General features: G+C 44.7%; 2 protein-coding genes across 2 annotated transcripts in view; both read right to left on the reverse strand.

Annotated features, from left to right (window-relative positions):
* Nucleotides 1-19685, reverse strand: part of LOC111958400 (uncharacterized) — a 345226-nt gene that overhangs the window by 42793 nt on the left and 282748 nt on the right. The gene's annotated exons all lie outside the window — the stretch shown is intronic.
* Nucleotides 2482-17986, reverse strand: LOC111958442 (uncharacterized). Its single transcript, XM_023979700.2, has 6 exons — nucleotides 17332-17986; nucleotides 16793-16923; nucleotides 16418-16594; nucleotides 6430-6579; nucleotides 5922-6033; nucleotides 2482-3824 (listed from the first exon to the last, which is right to left on the reverse strand). The coding sequence occupies exons 1-6, from the start codon at nucleotides 17612-17614 to the stop codon at nucleotides 2857-2859; spliced, it is 1821 nt and encodes a 606-aa protein (XP_023835468.1). The 5' UTR covers nucleotides 17615-17986; the 3' UTR covers nucleotides 2482-2856.

Below are 19685 nucleotides of genomic sequence, written 5' to 3' on the forward strand. Positions count from 1 at the left end.
GCTCTGTCAGGTTGGATGGGGAACGTCTTTGCACAGTTATTTTCTGGTCTCTCCAAAGATATTAGATCCGGTTCAAGTCCGGACTCTGGCTGGGCCACTCAAGGATATGCAGAGACTTCTCCCGAAGCCACTCTTGCGTTGTCTTGGCTGTGTGCTTAGGATCGTTGTCCTGTTGGAAGGTGAACCTTCGCCCCAGTGAGGTCCTGAGCGCTCTGGAGCAGATTTTCATCAAGGATCTCTCTGTACTTTGCTCCGTTCATCTTTCCCTCGATCCTGACTAGTCTCCCAGTCCCTGCTGCTGAATAACATCCCCACAGCATGATGCTGCCACCACCATGCTTCATCGTAGGGTTGGGGGTTGGTGCCAGGTTTCCTCCAGACGTGACTCTTGGCATTCAGGCCAAAAAGTAAAATCTTGGTTTCATCATACCAGAGAATCGTGGCCTGAGTCTTTTAGGTGCCTTTTGGCAAACTCCAAGCGGACTGTCATGTGCCTTTTACTGAGGAGTGGCTTCTGTCTGGCCACTCTACCATAAAGGCCTGATTAGTGGAATGTTATAGAGATGGTTGTCCTTCTGGAAGGTTCTCCCATCTGCAACGACAAAATCTGGAGATCTGTCAGAGTGACCATTGGGTTTCTTGGTCACCTCCCTGACCGAGGCCCTTCTCCCTCGATTGCTCAGTTTGGCCGGGTGGCCGGCCCTAGGAAGAGTCTTGTTGATTCCAAACTTCTCCCATTTAAGAATGATGGAGGCCACTGTGTTTTCGGGGACCTTCAATGCTGCAGAAATGTTTTGGTACTATTCCCCAGATCTGTGCCTCGACACAATCCTGTCTCAGAGCTCTACGGACAATTCCTTCGACCTCATGGCTTGGTTTTTGCTCTGACATGCACTGTCAACTGTAGGACCTTATATAGACAGGTGTGTGCCTTTCAAAATCATGTCCAATGAGTTGAATTTACTACAGGTGGACTCCAATGAAGTTGTAGAAACATCTCAAGCATGATCAATGGAAACAGGATGCACCCGAGCTGAATTTCGAGTCTCATAGCAAAGGGTGAAAATACTTATGTAAAATTGTACTGTTTTTTTTATTTTTAATACATTGGCAAAAATGTCTAAAAACCTGTTTTTTCTTTGCCATTATGGGGTATTGTGTGTAGATTGAGGGGAAAATGTATTTAATCCATTTTAGAATGTTGTACCGTAACAAAATGTGGAAAAAGTCAAGGGGACTGCATACTTTCCGAATGCATCGTATGTCAGCTACAGAATGGTTCCGAGATGTCCTCTGTGTAAATCTCAAGCCACACTGCTACGATTTCTCCCCATTGTGGACACTCCTATGTCTGATAAGGCTACTCAGGAAGGAGAAGCTCCTGTAACATACTTTGCACTTGAAGGGCCTCTCCTTGGTGTGAACTGTCTGGTGCTTCTTCACATAGTTCGCCTCAGTAAAGCGCTTCCCACACGTGGGGCAGGCGTATGGCTTGTCTGCATCCGTCTTAACACTCGGCCTCCCACGTTGTGACCCAATGACACCACAGGTGGCAGAAGAAGGAGCCACCACCCTCAGGTGGTTAGTCTTTGAGCTCCTTCCTTGAAATCTAGCCATTGTTTGGGTGTTGTTGGCATTGTGTGCTGTGTTATAGGCTAGGTACGTCTTGTGAACGCCCATCCTGAACCTGTCTGTATTGATGGGGTAACCCTGAAGTAGCTGAGGAAGGCTAGACTCAGGTCCAGGCACAGGCCTTCCATGAACCCAGTCGCAAGGCATTTGACGAGACCCTGAAGAAGAAGACAGACTTCCTGTTAGAATACCCCCAGGGGGTTCACCCACCACTGTCTGTGAAGATTGAAGCCCAGGGTGACCTGCTCTGTTAATCATGGATAATGTGGTGTTTGTATCATAGGAACAGGATGGTCTCTCTCTATCAGCTCCATCCCTGCACTGATACTGTGACAAGAAGGGTCTGGGCTGCAGACTGGATCCCTGACTGGAGCCTCTGTCACTCTGATGTCCACCAGGACTGAGGTTGTTCAGTCCCTCTGTCCACTGGTTGTGTTCTATGTGGTGGTGGAGTCTCTGTCCCTCTTGGTTGGGTCCTGGTTCCAACTTGGGAAGGAAGAGCGACGGCTCCTGATCCAGGGTTCTGATCTGGGGCCAGGGTTTGTGACCAGCTGTTTCAGAGGTCCAGTCTCTCCCGCCATCAACACTGGATATCAGCAGGTCCTCATGGACTGCAGACTGTAAACACAAATATACATTTTTATAAACAACTCTGCTGTACATATAAAAACATGACATTATAAAATGTTCTCCACAGTCAAGCCCATCTCTAACACTGATACAAATGTATTATAAAAAATGTCCATATGTGTTGTCTTGTGACTCAAGAATTAAGTATAACGTTTTGGTTTGAATGAGAAGGGAAACTCAGTCCCTGCAATGATACAAAAATAACCAAGTCAGTCATCACAGAGTCAGTTTTGTATTTAACTTCAACAAAGTGGTCATACACTCAACTTTGAAGTACAGTACTTTTATTGCACAAAACAATACATGACCAGTAGAATAACTTTCCTCTTGACTTTTTCTGTAAATCTGGTTTCCTCATTTTGAAAAAATGTATTGTAGAATACTTTGGAAAGGTTCAACATCACACAAAGCTTCACTACTTTATGTCAAGTAAACACGTATCACCAGTATCATCCTATAGGGACAAAGTTTGTCACTCTTCATCAGTGAAGCATTTTTAAAGACACCATCACCATATCATCTACTCTGCCTCATCATACGATACATCCAAACCCAATAGAATTAACTACAAACTAACTAGTACAACATTACATGTCACTGTACACTGGTTGTGTGCATTTTCTGTTGGTGTATCCTGAGGTAGCTCTTCTCTGAAAACCTCTTCCCACAGTGAGTACAGGTGAACGGCCTCTCGCCCGTGTGGACCTTCAGGTGCCTCTTCAGCTGGTGCTGGTGGGAGAACCTCTGCTCACACTGGAGACAGCTGTAGGGTTTCTCCCCTGTATGGACCCTCTGGTGTCTCTTCAGGTGACCAGCCTGGGCGAAGCGCATATCACACTGGGTACAGCTGAATGGTTTCTCCCCTGTGTGCATCCTCTGGTGGATCTCCACCTGTTTGGGGAAACTGAATGCTTTCCCACAGAACAAACACGGGAAGCGCTTCTCTTTGCCACCAGATCTGATGATAGAATTACTACTACTGTCATTTGTCAAAGGGCTTGTGTAGCCATTTAGTGTTGAGGCACTGGCATTGTCTGAGGTCTGATTTAACATTAGGAGAGTGTGAGGAGGACGAAGGTCAGGGAGTGTCTGTGTTGTCACAGGGTCCATGTTCCAGTTGATAGATCCTATAGAAGGCAAGCTGAAGGCAGCACCTGTTAGGGGGTTAACCTGAGGCGTCATCAGTCTCTCTGAATCACAACTATAGGAGCAGGACGGAGCATCGCTAGTCGAATCTGTGTCAGTTCTCTTCCGCCGCATTTGGAAATCTGTCCGTCCCCGCAGACCAAATCTACGCCTCGCCCTGGTCTCAGCAAGTCTGTTGTCATGGAGACTAAGTTCGGTTGTTGGTTTGTGTTCGATTGTCTGTTTCTGGTTGTGGTAAACAATGTTGTTCCCCAGCCCAGAGTTGAAGACGCTGTCCCATCCACTGACCTCCACTATGTCGCCTTTGGTCCTGGCCTGCTCAATGACGTTGTCCCCTGGGCCCTTGGCTGCACCCGTCTGGGTCTGGGAATCCAAGATGGCTTCCCAGTCTCCTCTATTTGCCTCCAGCCAACCACCTGCAGGAAGAGGTTACAAAATAGACTTTACAAACATGGCAGAGAACTCTACATATGGAGTTTTTTGGAGTCAATTACCTGGTCAAGTTCATACATTGTGTATTTAGTATGTAAACATAAATTGTATTGTTTTAATTTTATGAATTAAGAAAATAAATAAATAATAATAGCCAGGTGCATCGCTATTCCCATTGAAGATCAAATCAAATTGTATTTGTCACATACACATGGTTAGCAGATGTTAATGCGAGTGTAGCGAAATGCTTGTGCTTCTAGTTCCGACAATGCAGTAATAACCAACGAGTAATCTAACCTAAATATTTCACAACAACTACCTTATACACACAAGTGTAAAGGGATGAAAAATATATGAATGAGTGATGGTACAGAACGGCATAGGCAAGGTGCAGTAGATGGTATAGAGTACAGTATATACATATGAGATGAGTAATGTAGGGTATGTAAACATTATATTAAGTGGCATTGTTTAAAGTGGCTAGTGAAACATTTTTTACATACATTTTTCCATTATTAAAGTGGCCAGAGATTTGAGTCAGTATGTTGGCAGCAGCCACTCAATGTTAGTGGTGGCTGTTTAACAGTCTGGTGGCCTTGAGATAGAAGCTGTTTTTCAGTCTCTCGGTCCCTGCTTTAATGCACCTGTACTGACCTACCCTTCTGGATGATAGTGGGGTGAACAGGCAGTGGCTCGGGTGGTTGTTGTCCTTGATGATCTTTATGGCCTTCCTGTGACATCGGGTGGTGTAGGTGTTCTGGAGGGCAGGTAGTTTGCCCCCGGTGATGCGTTGTGCAGACCTCACTACCCTCTGGAGAACCTTACGGTTGTGGGCGGAGCAGTTGCCGTACCAGGCGGGGATACAGCCCGACAGGATGCTCTCGATTGTGCATCTGTAAAAGTTTGTGAGTGCTTTTGGTGACAAGCTGAATTTCTTCAGCCTCCTGAGGTTGAAGAGGCGCTGCTGCGCCTTCTTCACCACGCTGTCTGTGTGGGTGGACCAATTCAGTTTGTCCGTGATGTGTACGCCGAKGAACTTAAAAMTTWCYACCYTCTCCACTACTGTCCCRTCGATGTGGATAGGGGGSTGYTCCCTCTGCTGTTTCCTGAAGTCCACGATCATCTCCTTTATTTTGTTGAGGTTGAGTGTGAGGTTATTTTCCTGACACCACACTCCGAGGGCCCTCACCTCCTCCCTGTAGGCCGTCTCGTCGTTGTTGGTAATCAAGCCTACCACTGTAGTGTCGTCTGCAAACTTGATGATTGAGTTGGAGGCGTGCATGGCCACGTAGTCGTGGGTGAACAGGGAGTACAGGAGAGGGCTCAGAACGCACCCTTGTGGGGCCCCAGTGTTGAGGATCAGCGGGGTGGAGATGTTGTTACCTATCCTCACCACCTGGGGGCGGTCCGTCAGGAAGTCCAGTACCCAGTTGCACAGGGCGGTATCGAGACCCAGGGTCTCGAGCTTGATGACGAGTTTGGAGGGTACTATGGTGTTAAATGCTGAGCTGTAGTCGATGAACAGCATTCGCACATAGGTATTCCTCTTGTCCAGATGGTTTAGGGCAGTGTGTGGTTGCGATTGCGTCGTCTGTGGACCTTTTGGGGCAGTAAGCAAATTGGGAGTGGGTCTAGGGTGTCAGGTAGGGTGGAGGTGATATGGTCCTTGACTAGTCTCTCAAAGCACTTCATAATGACGGAAGTGAGTGCTACGGGGCGGTAGTCATTTAGCTCAGTTACCTTTGCTTTCTTGGGAACAGGAACAATAGTGGCCCTCTTGAAGCATGTGGGTACAGCAGACTGGGATAAGGATTGATTGAATATGTCCGTAAACACACCAGCCAGCTGGTCTGCGCATGCTCTGAGGACGCGGCTGGGGATGCCGTCTGGGCCTGCAGCCTTGCGAGGGTTAACACGTTTAAATGTTTTACTCACCTCGGCTGCAGTGAGGGAGAGTCCACAGGTTTTGGTAGCGGGCCGTGTCAGTGGCACTGTATTGTCCTCAAAGCGAGCAAAGAAGTTGTTTAGTCTGTCTGGGAGCAAGACATCCTGTATGTAGGCTATATGTATTTCTCCCTTACCTTGCTCCCCCATCTTTAGTCCACTCAGCAGATCAATGCTCTCTGGTTCATCTTCTATTGTCTCCTCTTTGACCAGCAGCAGATCAGGCTTCCCATCCTCCATGTCTACTGACTGTAAGAGATACAGAGTGAGAGGATGTTGGATCAAGAAATCTGATATGAGCACCCTGCTATGGATCATCTTCTGATTGGGCAATGAAGGATTGCTATGAATACTATGCAAACATGTTAGTTGATGTGATACTATGTAGACGTGTTAGTTGATTTGATTACTTGACACTCTTTAAGGGTTTGATAATTCAAGGGCAATGTCCCACACTTAAGATAAAATGTATCAAGACCTGGGCCCGTATTTACAAAGGGTCTCAGAGTAAAAGTGCTGTCTATATAGTCTTTTTCACATGATCTAAAAGGAAAAACTGATCCAAAATCAGCACGCATACTCTGAGAGGCTTTGTGGGTAAGACCCTGACCTAATACCATTCAGACAGTAGTTCAGTGGACTCACCTCAGTGAGACTGTGTGTGGTCCTGTGCTGCTCAGCTGGTTCCTCTGTGGGTTCAGGAGGAGGTGTAGTCTGGTTTTCCTCCTCAGTGTTCCCCAAACCCTCTTCGTACCCCTCCTCCTTCACCAGTAGCACCTCTGGACCCTCTTCCTCCTTGAAAACACAGACGATACAGATTACATAGACATACACCTCAGGTACATACACACAGATAAGAAACACACTTTCAACATGGAGTGTTTACCCATCCCCACTATGTCCTATACTGTAGTAACAGAATTACTTAATTGTTGTTAAACCCATCATGGTGGACATTAATATGATGTGGGTAAAAACAAGTCAAAAGTCAGGGTGAGATCAGATATGATGTATACTAAAGAGAGCCTCAAAAGTCTTCGAATGAAAAATCCCATTTAGTATTTATGAAACAAACAAGTTTTAAATACACCATATGAAAACCACACATACACGTCTCAAATATAAATCTCCATGAACTTGATGATCTGTATACATTATCTCATTAAAGGGTCTTGGGGGAAAAAATTTGGTAATTGAATGGAAGTAATGAAATAGGCATTTGTGAACATCATATATCCTACACAGTACAAACATAATATGTAACAGACTTTTTAGGCTTATATATGCCTTATATATCACACAATGTCTGGATGCAATATTCTACTCAGGAATATTCAACACTGAAATCTGTTGCCCTTGTGGATCTTTGTCTTTAATGCAGGATTTGATCGATACGTCAGAAGCTATCGAGTGGAATGGTTACTTTTTATGTTATACAGTGCCTTGCAAAGTATTCATCCCTCTTGGCGTTTTTCCTATTTTGTTGCATTACAACCTGCAATTTAAATTGATTTTTATTTGGATTTCATGTAATGGACATACACAAAATAGCCCAAATTGGTGAAGTGAAAAAAACAACTTCTTTAAAAAAATTCTAAAGAATAACAAACGGAAAAGTGATGCGTGCATATATACCCCCTTTGCTATGAAGCCCCTAAATAAGATCTGGTGCAACCAATTACCTTCAGAAGTCACATAATTAGTTAAATAAAGTCCACCTGTGTGCAATCTAAGTGTCACATGATCTGTCACATGATCTCAGTATATATACACCTGTTCTGAAAGGCCCCAGAGTCTGCAACACCACTAAGCAAGGGGTACCACCAAGCAAGCGGCACCACGAAGACCAAGGAGCTCTCCAAACAGGTCAGGGACAAAGTTGTGGAGAAGTACCTATCAGGGTTGGGTTATGAAAAAATATCTGAAACTTTGGACATCCCACGGAGCACCGTTAAATCCATTATTCAAAAATGGAAAGAATATGGAACCACAAAAAACCTGCTAAGAGAGGGCCGCCCACCAAAACTCACGGACCAGGCAATGAGGGCATTAATCAGGGAGGCAACAAAGAGACCAAAGATAACCCTGAAGGAGCTGCAAAGCTCCACAGCGGAGATTGGAGTATCTGTCCATAGGACCACTTTAAGCAGTACATTCCACAGAGCTGTGCTTAACGGGAGAGTGGCCAGAAAAAAAACATTGCTTAAAGAAGAAAATAAGCAAACATGTTTGGTGTTCGCCTAAAGGCATCTGGGAGACTCCCAAAACATATAGAAGAAGGTACTCTGGTCAGATGAGACTAAAATGTAGCTTTTTGGCCATCAAGGAAAACCCTATGTCTGGCACAAACCCAACACCTCTCATCACCCTGTGAACCCAATCCCCACAGTGAAGCATGGTGGTGGCAGCATCATGCTGTGGGGTTGTTTTTCATCAGCAGGGACTGGGAAACTGGTCAGAATTGAAGGAATGATGGATGGCACTAAATACAGGGAAATTCTTGAGGGAAACCTGTTTCAGTCTTCCAGAGATTTGAGACTGGGACGGAGGTTCACCTTCCAGCAGGACAATGACCCTAAGTATACTGCTAAAGCAACACTCGAGTGGTTTAAGGGAAACATTTAAATGGCCTAGTCAAAGCCCAGACCTCAATTCAATTGAGAATCTGTGGTATGACTTAAAGATTGCTGTACACCAGCGGAACCCATCCAACTTGAAGGAACAAAAGTCCCAGTGGCAAAAGTTCCAGTGGTTAGATGTGCCAAGCTTATAGAGACATACCCCAAGAAACTTGCAGCTGTAATTGCTGCAAAAGGTGGCTCTACAAAGTATTGACTTTGGGGGGTGAAAAGTTATGCACGCTGAAGTTCTGTTTTTTTTGTCTTATTTGTTGTTGTTTTTTCACATTTTTGTTTTTGCATCTTCAAAGTGGTAGGCATGTTGTGTAAATCACAGGATACAAACCCCCCAAAAATCGAATTTAATTCCAGATTGTAAGACACCAAAATAGGAAAAATGCCAAGGGGGGTGAATACTTTCACAAGCCACTGTAGAGTGGAATGTTTTTTGTTGCTGGTGTATCCCGAGGTAGCTCTTCTCTGAGAAACTCTTCCCGCAGTGTGTAAAGGCTTACAGGCTTTCTCCCGTGTGGACCCTACGGTGCCTCTTCAGGCCACCAAACTGGACAAAGTGCATGTGACACTGGGTACAGCTGAAGGATTTCTCTCCTGTGTGTACCCTCTGGTGGATCTCCACCTTCTGGGGGCAGCTGAAGCCTTTGTTACAGAACATGCAGAGGAACCGCTTCTCTTTACTGTTGCACCCCCTCCCCGCGCCTTGGCCCTTTGAGTTCCATAACTGATCGAAAAGGACGCAGCTGTGTGAATCGGAAGGTGCAATCGACGTGGAAACTGGGTCCCGATTCCATTACGAGTGTAAAGGGGAGTGGGTCGGGACGTTTAGATTTGTCTCTAAGCTTCCCCTGTAATCTAAGAAATCTCTGCCCTGTGAGTGTCGGTCTCCTAGGTGACTATCAGCATTCCATTTGAGAGGAGCGTCGCCCTCCACTTTCACAGTCACCTCATCTACGACTACAACCTCCCCTTTCTTATCTATGCACCCTTCAGAGTATCCACTACTACTGTACTGGTTGCAGTCCTCTCTAGACAGATCAGTCTGTCTCTAAACCCAAGTATATGTTGCCAGGGTCCATCTCTGTAGCGTAAGAACAAGACAGATCATCACCTCCAGCAGGGAATAAACATGTTGGTCCACCAGCCACAGATTTTTTACCAGCCAAAATATTTTTTTGCCACTAAAGTTACACCAACAAAAAAACAGATGCTTTGTAATGTTTCTAAAATGTTGTATGTATTACTAGTAAGAAGTACGTAATGTGGTACATTGAATAATACAATTTTATGTGACCTGAGTCTAAACCAAAATATCACAGATGAGACATTTTCACCTTCCCCTTTGAGGGCGGGAGGTTACCGTGGTAGCGCCTTTGAGATTGAGACTGACTAGTAGAAGTGTTGTCTTCTCTTCTCTAGCAGTTGAAACTCAAACATAGAAAAACAACATAGCTTGTGAACAAAACAGTGTAAATAGCCAAGAAACACAAGGACAAAGTCTCACTTCAGTAGACTTTCGTTTGAAGTAAATTAAACAAACTTTTATGCCAGTGCGCAGCGCTTCTAAAAAAGGTATATTTCACTCAGCTCTCCACGTGCGCACAGCCTCCAGCCAGGCAGTGTTGCAGCGCGAGGTGGAATAGGCTATATAGGATTCGTAGTTCCTTGACTTTGTGCCATTCACAACTGTTTACCTGTTGCTGTGCGTTTTGTTGCCAAACTTACTTTGCTACCTGACAACTTTACGGTTTTTACTTTTTAATTACCGTTTATATTTTTTGTTTTTCCCTCACAACTTCAACTTTTTCACTCCGGACGCTTTATCTGGACATGGTTTGTCAGGACCTCCACCATCCGAAGCTAAGTAGTAACATTAACCTGATGCCTTCTAATTGCAGTCGCTGTACTCATAATATACAGGAGAACGAGGCTTTCAGACGCAATCGTTAGGCAAGGGTAATTTCAGTGTAGGAAAGGATGAAACAGCGTCTGTGCCACCAGTAAGTACAGATAGTAGTATAAATCCCCTCGCACAGTCCCCGCAGCCGGACAACTTTCTCATGGCTTCTGGAGGGAAATGCTGTATGAATGTCAACCGGTGTCGCTCATTCAGGTGACAGAAACTTTCAACCGGTTTTCCCCATTAAGCAGCGAGTCTGAGGCCGAGCCTTCTCTTGTCTCTACTCCTCCCGTTACGGGGACTGAGACGCCGAAGCTTCCCACCATTAGCTCTGACAAATTGAAAACCCTAGTCATTGGCGACTCCATTACCCGCAGTATTAGACTTAAAACGAATCATCCAGCGATCATACACTGTTTACCAGGGGGCAGGGCTACCGACGTTAAGGCTAATCTGAAGATGGTGCTGGCTGAAGCTAAAACTGGCGAGTGTAGAGAGTATAGAGATATTGTTATCCACGTCAGCACCAACGATGTTAGGATGAAACAGTCAGAGGTCACCTAGCGCAACATAGCTTCAGCGTGTAAATCAGCTAGAAAGATGTGTCAGCATCGAGTAATTGTCTCTGGCCCCCTCCCAGTTAGGGGGAGTGCTGAGCTCTACAGCAGAGTCTCACAGCTCAATCGCTGGTTGAAAACTGTTTTCTGCCCCTCCTAAAAATTGTATATTTTCGATAATTGGCCCTCTTTCTGGGACTCACCCACAAACAGGACCAAGCCTGGCCTGCTGAGGAGTGACGGACTCCATCCTAGCTGGAGGGGTGCTCTCATTATCTACCAACATAGACAGGGCTCTAACTCCTCTAGCTCCACAATGAAATAGGGTGCAGGCCAGGCAGCAGGCTGTTAGCCAGCCTGCCAGCTTAGTGGAGTCTGCCACTAGCACAGTCAGTGTAGTCAGCTCAGCTATCCCCATTGAGACCGTGTCTGTGCCTCGACCTAGGTTGGGCAAAACTAAACATGGCGGTGTTCGCCTTAGCAATCTCACTAGGATAAAGACCTCCTCCATTCCTGCCATTATTGAAAGAGATCGTGATACCTCACATCTCAAAATAGGGTTACTTAATGTTAGATCCCTCACTTCAAAGGCAATTATAGTCAATTAACTAATCACTGATCATAATCTTGATGTGATTGGCCTGACTGAAACATGGCTTAAGCCTGATGAATTTACTGTGTTAAATGAGGCCTCACCTCCTGGTTACACTAGTGACCATATCCCCCGTGCATCCCGCAAAGGCGGAGGTGTTGCTAACATTTACGATAGCAAATTTCAATTTACAAAAAAAAAAGACGTTTTCGTCTTTTGAACTTCTAGTCATGAAATCTATGCAGCCTACTCAATCACTTTTTATAGCTACTGTTTACAGGCCTCCTGGGCCATATACAGCGTTCCTCACTGAGTTCCCTGAATTCCTATCGGACCTTGTAGTCATAGCAGATAATATTCAAATTTTTGGTGATTTTAATATTCACATGGAAAAGTCCACAGACCCACTCCAAAAGGCTTTTGGAGCCATCATCGACTTAGTGGGTTTTGTCCAACATGTCTCTGGACCTACTCCCTGTCACAGTCATACTCTGGACCAAGTTTTGTCCCATGGAATAAATGTTGTAGATCTTAATGTTTTTCCTCATAATCCTGGACTATCGGACCACCATTATATTACGTTTGCAATCGCAACAAATAATCTGCTCAGACCCCAACCAAGGAGCATCAAAAGTTGTGCTATAAATTCTCAGACAACACAAAGATTCCTTGATGCCCTTCCAGACTCCCTCTGCCTACCCAAGGACGTCAGAGGACAAAAATCAGTTAACCACCTAACTGAGGAACTCAATTTAACCTTGCGCAATACCCTAGATGCAGTTGCACCCCTAAAAACAAAAAACATTTGTCATAAGAAACTAGCTCCCTGGTATACAGAAAATACCCGAGCTCTGAAGCAAGCTTCCAGAAAATTGGAACGGAAATGGCGCCACACCAAACTGGAAGTCTTCCGACTAGCTTGGAAAGACAGTACCGTGCAGTATCGAAGAGCCCTCACTGCTGCTCGATCATCCTATTTTTTTTTACCTAATTGAGGAAAATAAGAACAATCCAAAATTTATTTTTGATACTGTTGCAAAGCTAACTAAAAAGCAGCATTCCCCAAGTGACGATGGCTTTCACTTCAGCAGTAATAAATTCATGAACTTCTTTGAGGAAAAGATCATGATCATTAGAAAGCAAATTACGGGCTCCTCTTTAAATCTGCGTATTCCTCCAAAGCTCAGTTGTCCTGAGTCTGCACAACAAAGTATTTTAGTACTATATCTCTTGACACAATGATGAAAATAATCATGGCCTCAACCTTCAAGCTGCATACTGGACCCTATTCCAACTAAACTACTGAAAGAGCTGCTTCCTGTGCTCGGCCCTCCTATGTTGAACATAATAAACGGCTCTCTATCCACCGGATGTGTACCAAACTCACTAAAAGTGGCAGTAATAAAGCCTCTCTTGAAAAAGCCAAACCTTGACCCAGAAAATATAAAAAACTATCGGCCTATATCGAATCTTCCATTCCTCTCAAATTTGAGAAAAAGCTGTTGCGCAGCAACGCACTGCCTTCCTGAAGACAAACAATGTATACGAAATGCTTCAGTCTGGTTTTAGACCCCATCATAGCACTGAGACTGCACTTGTGAAGGTGGTAAATTACCTTTTAATGGCGTCAGACCGAGGCTCTGCATCTGTCCTCGTGCTCCTAGACCTTAGTGCTGACTTTGATACCATCGATCACCACATTCTTTTGGAGAGATTGGAAACCCAAATTGGTCTACACGGACAAGTTCTGGCCTGGTTTAGATCTTATCTGTCGGAAAGATATCAGTTTGTCTCTGTGAATGGTTTGTCCTCTGACAAATCAACTGTACATTTCGGTGTTCCTCAAGGTTCCGTTTTGGGACCACTATTGTTTTCACTATATATTTTACCTCTTGGGGATGTCATTCGAAAACATAATGTTAACTTTCACTGCTATGCGGATGACACACAGCTGTACATTTCAATGAAACATGGTGAAGCACCAAAATTGCCCTTGCTAGAAGCCTGTGTTTCAGACATAAGGAAGTGGATGGCTGCAAACGTTTTACTTTTAAACTCTGACAAAACAGAGATGCTTGTTCTAGGTTGCAAGAAACAAAGATATCTTCTGTTGAATCTGACAATTAATCTTGATGGTTGTACAGTCGTCTCAAATAAAACTGAAGGACCTCGCGTTACTCTGGACCCTGATCTCTCTTTTGACGAACATATCAAGACTGTTTCAAGGACAGCTTTTTTCCATCTACGTAACATCGCAAAAATCAGAAACTTTCTGTCCAAAAATGATGCAGAAAAATGTATCCATGCTCTTGTTACTTCTAGGTTAGATTACTGCAATGCTCTACTTTCCGGCTACCCGGATAAAGCACTAAATAAACTTCAGTTAGTGCTAAATCCGGCTGCTAGAATCCTGACTAGAACCAACAGATTTGATCATATTACTCCAGTGCTAGCCTGGCTTCCTGTTAAAGCAAGGGCTGATTTCAAGGTTTTACTGCTAACCTACAAAGCATTACATGGGCTTGCTCCTACCTATCTTTCCGATTTGGTCCTGCCGTACATACCTACACGTACGCTACGGTCACAAGACGCAGGCCTCCTAATTGTCCCTTTAATTTCTAAGCAAACAGTTGGAGGCAGGGCTTTCTCCTATAGAGCTCCATTTTTATGGAATGGTCTGCCTACCAATGTGAGAGACGCAGACTCGGTCTCAACCTTTAAGTCTTTACTGAAGACTTATCTCTTCAGTGGGTCATATGATTGAGTGTAGTCTGGCCCACTGGGGCTCTTTCATGCCGTCCCTAGGAGGGGTGCGTCACTTGAGTGGGTTGAGTCACTGATGTGATCTTCCTGTCTGGGTTGGCGCCCCCCCTTGGGTTGTGTCGTGGCGGAGATCTTTGTGGGCTATACTCGGCCTTGTCTCAGGATGGTAAGTTGGTGGTTGAAGATATCCCTCTAGTGGTGTGGGGGCTGTGCTTTGGCAAAGTGGGTGGGGTTATATCCTTCCTGTTTGGCCCTGTCAGGGGGTATCGTCGGATGGGGCCACAGTGTCTCCTGACCCCTCCTGTCTCAGCCTCCAGTATTTATGCTGCAGTAGTTTGTGTCGGGGGCTACGGTCAGTTTGTTATATCTGGAGTACTTCTGTCTTATCCGGTGTCCTGTGTGAATTTAAGTATGCTCTCTCTAATTCTATCTTTCTCTCGGAGGAGGACCTGAGCCCTAGGACCATGCCTCAGGACTACCTGGCATGATGACTCCTTGCTGTCCCCAGTCCACCTGGCTGTGCTGCTGCTCTAGTGTCAACTGTTCTGCCTGCGGCTATGGAACCCTGACCTGTTCACCGGACGTGAACATGCTGTTAATTTATGAACATTTGAACATCTTGGCCATGTTGTGTTATAATCTCCACCCGGCACAGCCAGAAGAGGACTGGCCACCCCTCATAGCCTGGTTCCTAGGTTTTGGCCTTTCTAGGGAGTTTTTCCTAGCCACCGTGCTTCTACACCTGCATTGCTTGCTGTTTGGGGTTTTAGGCTGGGTTCCTGTACAGCACTTTGAGATATCAGCTGATGTAAGAAGAGCTATATAAATAAATTTGATTTTATTAATTTACCAGTTATGAAACAAAGCGTCAGAAATACTTTGAAAACAACTACTGCAGCATTTATTTTACTATAAATGTGATCATACTTCACTATTTATATTCACAAATGCGAGTGAAAAGCTCGCACTGTGGAGCCCTGACCACCCACCAACGTGGCTGGTGAAATAGACATCTTACCCACCAATGCCAAAATCTACCCGCATTTGGCAGGTGACGGGTGTTCATTTTAAGCCCTGACCACCAGTATCTAACATGTCACCTTGAACTGTCCTCTGGCTCTGGTGAAATACCGGTAAATACTCTTGAGCCGTGAGCAGTAGGTAGAGGTCTTCACGTATCCACCTTTACCCGGGACCCAAGCAGGTTCGGATCAAGAATTCTAAATAATGTCACGGGTCTTGGGTATATGTAATTTTAACTGACTTATCCAGAATGGGCCTTGCAGATCTGAACACGACTGCTGCAGTAGAGAGAGAAAAATGTGATCATTTATGATGCTGCTCTTGCTTTTCATGAGTGGGGCGTGTAGCTGGTTGTTGTTGGCCAATCATAAGTCATCAAGGCGGATGTAGGCTACAGTCGTAGGGCCTCGCTACGTGTGACAAAAGTTAGGAGATATCTAATCAATGGAAGATGGAATTAAAATAACGGAACTAAATGTTAAAGGACAAGGATAGGCTACAACGACCAAGAGCCAACAGGTAGGCTGCTACTTAAAATTCTGAATGGAGTTGTTATTTGTACCTGTAGGATGAGAAAGCACGCACTGCCGCCTCAATTAGCCTAGCTCGCTAACTAGCTTCTTCCAGTTTGATGCAGTCATGACAGATACTACATAATCATATTTAATGATAAATAACCTAGCTATGGCAGCTATTAGTCTACTATAGCGCGAGTTGGCTTGGTTGGTTGGTTGCTGTCTCATCTCTTCCTCCACTTGTCACTCGCTCACAGTACGGACCCTCCCCCACCTGCTAGAGTGGCACCTCGCTCATCCCTCCTCTCCTGCTTTATCAGCTCCGGTTAATAAAGTAGCTTAAAACAAAAGGGGTCTGGATATGACCAAGTCTATACGTAACGGGTCTAGGTCCGTTCAAAACGGGTCTCCATATTTTTTAAATTTATTTTTGCACATCGCGGCAGGGTGGTAATGCCCCAGTTCCATTTTGGAACAGGTACATTTTTGGGGACCTGTGAAGACCTCTAGCAGTGGGGCAGCCCAGTGGCAACAGACCCAGTCTTTCTGGTTCTGATCTGTGGTCAGATCCTGTGTGTAAGAGCCTGTGTGTTACAGTTAAAGTCTCTGTGTCTCTCTGACTTGAGGACGGCATTTAGCATTCCACTGACCTCCGTGATGCTGCGTCGGGGCCTGGCCTGGGGCGCGGCGGCGGGGAGGTCCTCCGTGGCTACAGGGGGCGCCACTCCAGCCGCTGTTCCAGTCTGGATGTCTCTGTTGTGTCTTGGGTCCTTTCCTTCAGTCCTTTCCTGCTTGACCCCAGGACCTGCAGCCTCTGCATCTCCAGACTGACATAAGAAGAGAGGAGGTTATTACCGGTACATGAGATGAATTAGATAATGTCGTAGCTGAAGTCTCACAAGCTCCCCTGTGGCAGATAAATGAAGATGTACATGTAAGCAAATTAATAGCTGAGGGAATCCTTTCTAAAAATAAAACAGGCCACATTTGATCTACTGTTGATAATGTTACGTTATGACACTAACCTCTATCACAATAACGTGCTGTGTTGAGGTTCCAATCCCCTCATCAACAGTGATTGGTTGGTCATCTCTCCATGTATTGTGTCCCGCTGGCTTCACAAAGCTCCTGTGGCCTCCAGTGAGATGTCCTTCACCTGAGAGTGATTGGGGGAAAAGTGGTGGTTAAATTAGTTACTGTCAATGCGCAAGGCTATATTGTACACTATTGACACTGTCTACAATTGGCAAGGATGGAAGGTAACACTTCTCATCACTTCTTGATATACTATTTATTTATTGATTAATTGATATGCATCACATTATTTTAATTGAGTATGACAATAGGAAAGTCAGTAAATCAAGGATCTGGTTAGAAAATTAGTGTCTTTGTGAAATAATAATGTTGACCTGCCTGGTAAAATAAATGTTTTTACAAGATAGCCAAGTAATTAGGGGAAGTATGGCATACTATCCAAAAACTGAACAAGACCCAATTCTGGGTAACACATTTAAACACATGCGCAGAGGGGAGCCCCGCAGCCTCTGCTCTCTGCAAAATGTACCTCTTGCCATTCCTCTGTATCTGTCAAGTATCTTGACACTATTGGGACGACTGGCGAGGACGCGCTCTCTAATTGTCCTATCTGCGCGGTCCCGTGCCACCTTTAGTTCCAATAGTTGTAGTTTCCTCCGCAATCCCCTGTTTTCTTTCTGGCTTTGCGAAATTTCCAAACGAAGCACTGCATAGTCGTCGTCTACGAGTTTACAGATCTCTGTCACTGCTGCATTCGCTAACACCTCCATGATGGAGGCTATTTGAGTGTGAAAAACCATACAGTTAGCCATTGTTAGCTAACAGCTAGATAGCGTTACCTATTAGATAACTATCAACCAAGTCCTGTCTCCAACACGAATTAAAGAATATCTGAGGTAAGTATGTGATGTTGTGCAGTTAAATTATTCATATTTTGAGATCCAGTGTGTTAATAAGCGTCTAAATAACAACAATAAAAACGATAACGTGGAAATTGTTCTTAGTCACTGTTCACTTCCGTTCACAGTGACGCGCAGTTCGCGAACGTTTCGTTCTTCTTCTATGGTATTATGGCTGTCCGCAAACAATCGTTAGAGGTGCATGCCGCTTCTTACTGTACGGGTGGTAAACTATGCAAGTATAACATAAATCCATTGTAGTTAAGGGGGGGGGAAACGACATCATCCACAAAAAAAAACATTCCATTTCAAGTCACATCGCCACACAGATATTCACAGGCTCAGGAGGATGTGAGGAGGGACCATCCTTTGACAGAGGCCCAATAGCATCTCTCTCCATATAATACAGGCGGTTGACGTCAACAACCCTCATCGAATATTCAAAAAAGTATTACAATAATGATGTATCCGCAAATACAAAAAGGATAGACGGGAGCTTGACAGCCCGCCATGCCACTTTGAACAACGACTCCCATTGTTAGGGCGGAGAGACATGTATCTTGTCAGTATATCCATATGCTTTCCGTAGCTGAGCACTGGCGGCTCAGTTTCTCTACTGCAAGAGCTCCTGCACCTTATATAATATTAGTTCATAAGTATTGTGGAGCTCATGCACCTAAATATAAACAATTCCGGCACCCAAAATGAGTTTAGGCACATTTCTGTCCAAGTCAAGCACTGTTTGACAGGATTTGTGCTGTGCAGTTTAAGACCATTGCAATAAATGCTACAAAGTCCGCCTTTTTAACATGCAATATATCAGGATACCTCGGTTGCCGGGGAACATTCACTGGTGTAGGCTCTACTAATATTGCTCCTTCGACTCTTCTCACCACCTCCAGGTAGGACACACACTGGACAGACCTTACTCTTGCCACCTGTCTCCTTCACTCTTAATAGGGCAATCCTGGAATTCAGGCCATGTTCGCCACCACAATTGCAGCGTCTAACCTCCGCTGGCATTCAATACTCTTCCCTTTTGCATTCATGGCACTGACGGGGTTTGTGCATTTAGGCTTTTACAGGGTATCTCATATAGTTAACCTTTACATAAGGGAGGGACACTTCATCAAAGAACAAAAGTGTGGATGAAATTAATTTCTTCACTCATTCTACCATACGGTTCAGTCAAAGTGCACCAACCACTCCACCGACTTCCTCGGGTATTACATCTGCACATACTTTGCGCCACCCCAGAGATAACCCCCTTGATAGGCCCTCTGCTTTGAAGATACATACACAAAACATTCCACTCATATCTTCTTGAGGCCCAAATTGTGCTGCTTCTGCTCCGCGGACACACAAAACATCTAAATAAGTCCACTTCTTGTGACCCTCACTGACGCTACTTCACCCAATGCAAACATTACATTTATCGAGATTTCAAAAGGATCTCCCAGGTTCCATTGGTCCAAAACACTCACCGACTAAAAATGAGTCTAGGAGTTTCCAATTTTCCACCTCAACTTTACTTCTCGTTCCTTTCTTTTTCTCCACTGTAACCCATTCATTATCCCTCTCCATGCTCTCTTCCCCCACAGTTTCAAACAATACATTGGTTTCCGCCATCTTTCTTCCTCCATCTCTAATACGGTGAACGGTTCATTCTTTTTGAACAACTCTTTTTACTGACTCATGATTCATTTTTGATGACTAACCAGGTTTCCATATAACATTTTTAAGCGAGTAAAGTACATGTCGGATAAAAAAAAACTCATGACAGGCTTGATGGAAACAGAACACTTTTCAAATGTCAATGAAACAAACTACGCTAGACAGCATTCACACCCTGGTGGAGGCTGAAGAGAAGGTATTTTTACTCTTCTTATTTGGTATTATGGCGGTCCGCAAACAGAAGTTGTAGGTACATGCTGCCACCCACTGTATTGGCTATGTATCCGCCTACTATTCTTTAGTATGAATT

The sequence above is a fragment of the Salvelinus sp. IW2-2015 genome, linkage group LG34 (genome assembly GCF_002910315.2).
Source record: "Salvelinus sp. IW2-2015 linkage group LG34, ASM291031v2, whole genome shotgun sequence".
NCBI classification, from domain to species: Eukaryota; Metazoa; Chordata; class Actinopteri; order Salmoniformes; family Salmonidae; genus Salvelinus; species Salvelinus sp. IW2-2015.

Excerpts from the sequence above, each read along its gene's own strand:
- LOC111958442 (XM_023979700.2), bottom strand. The coding sequence starts at position 17,614 with ATGGCTAACTGTATGGTTTTTCACACTCAAATAGCCTCCATCATGGAG. Across the intron at positions 6,580-16,417 it reads CCCGACGCAGCATCACGGAG|GAGGAAGAGGGTCCAGAGGT; the intron begins GTCAGTGGAATG and ends TGTGTTTTCAAG. Across the intron at positions 3,825-5,921 it reads ACTAAAGATGGGGGAGCAAG|GTGGTTGGCTGGAGGCAAAT; the intron begins GTAAGGGAGAAA and ends CTCTTCCTGCAG.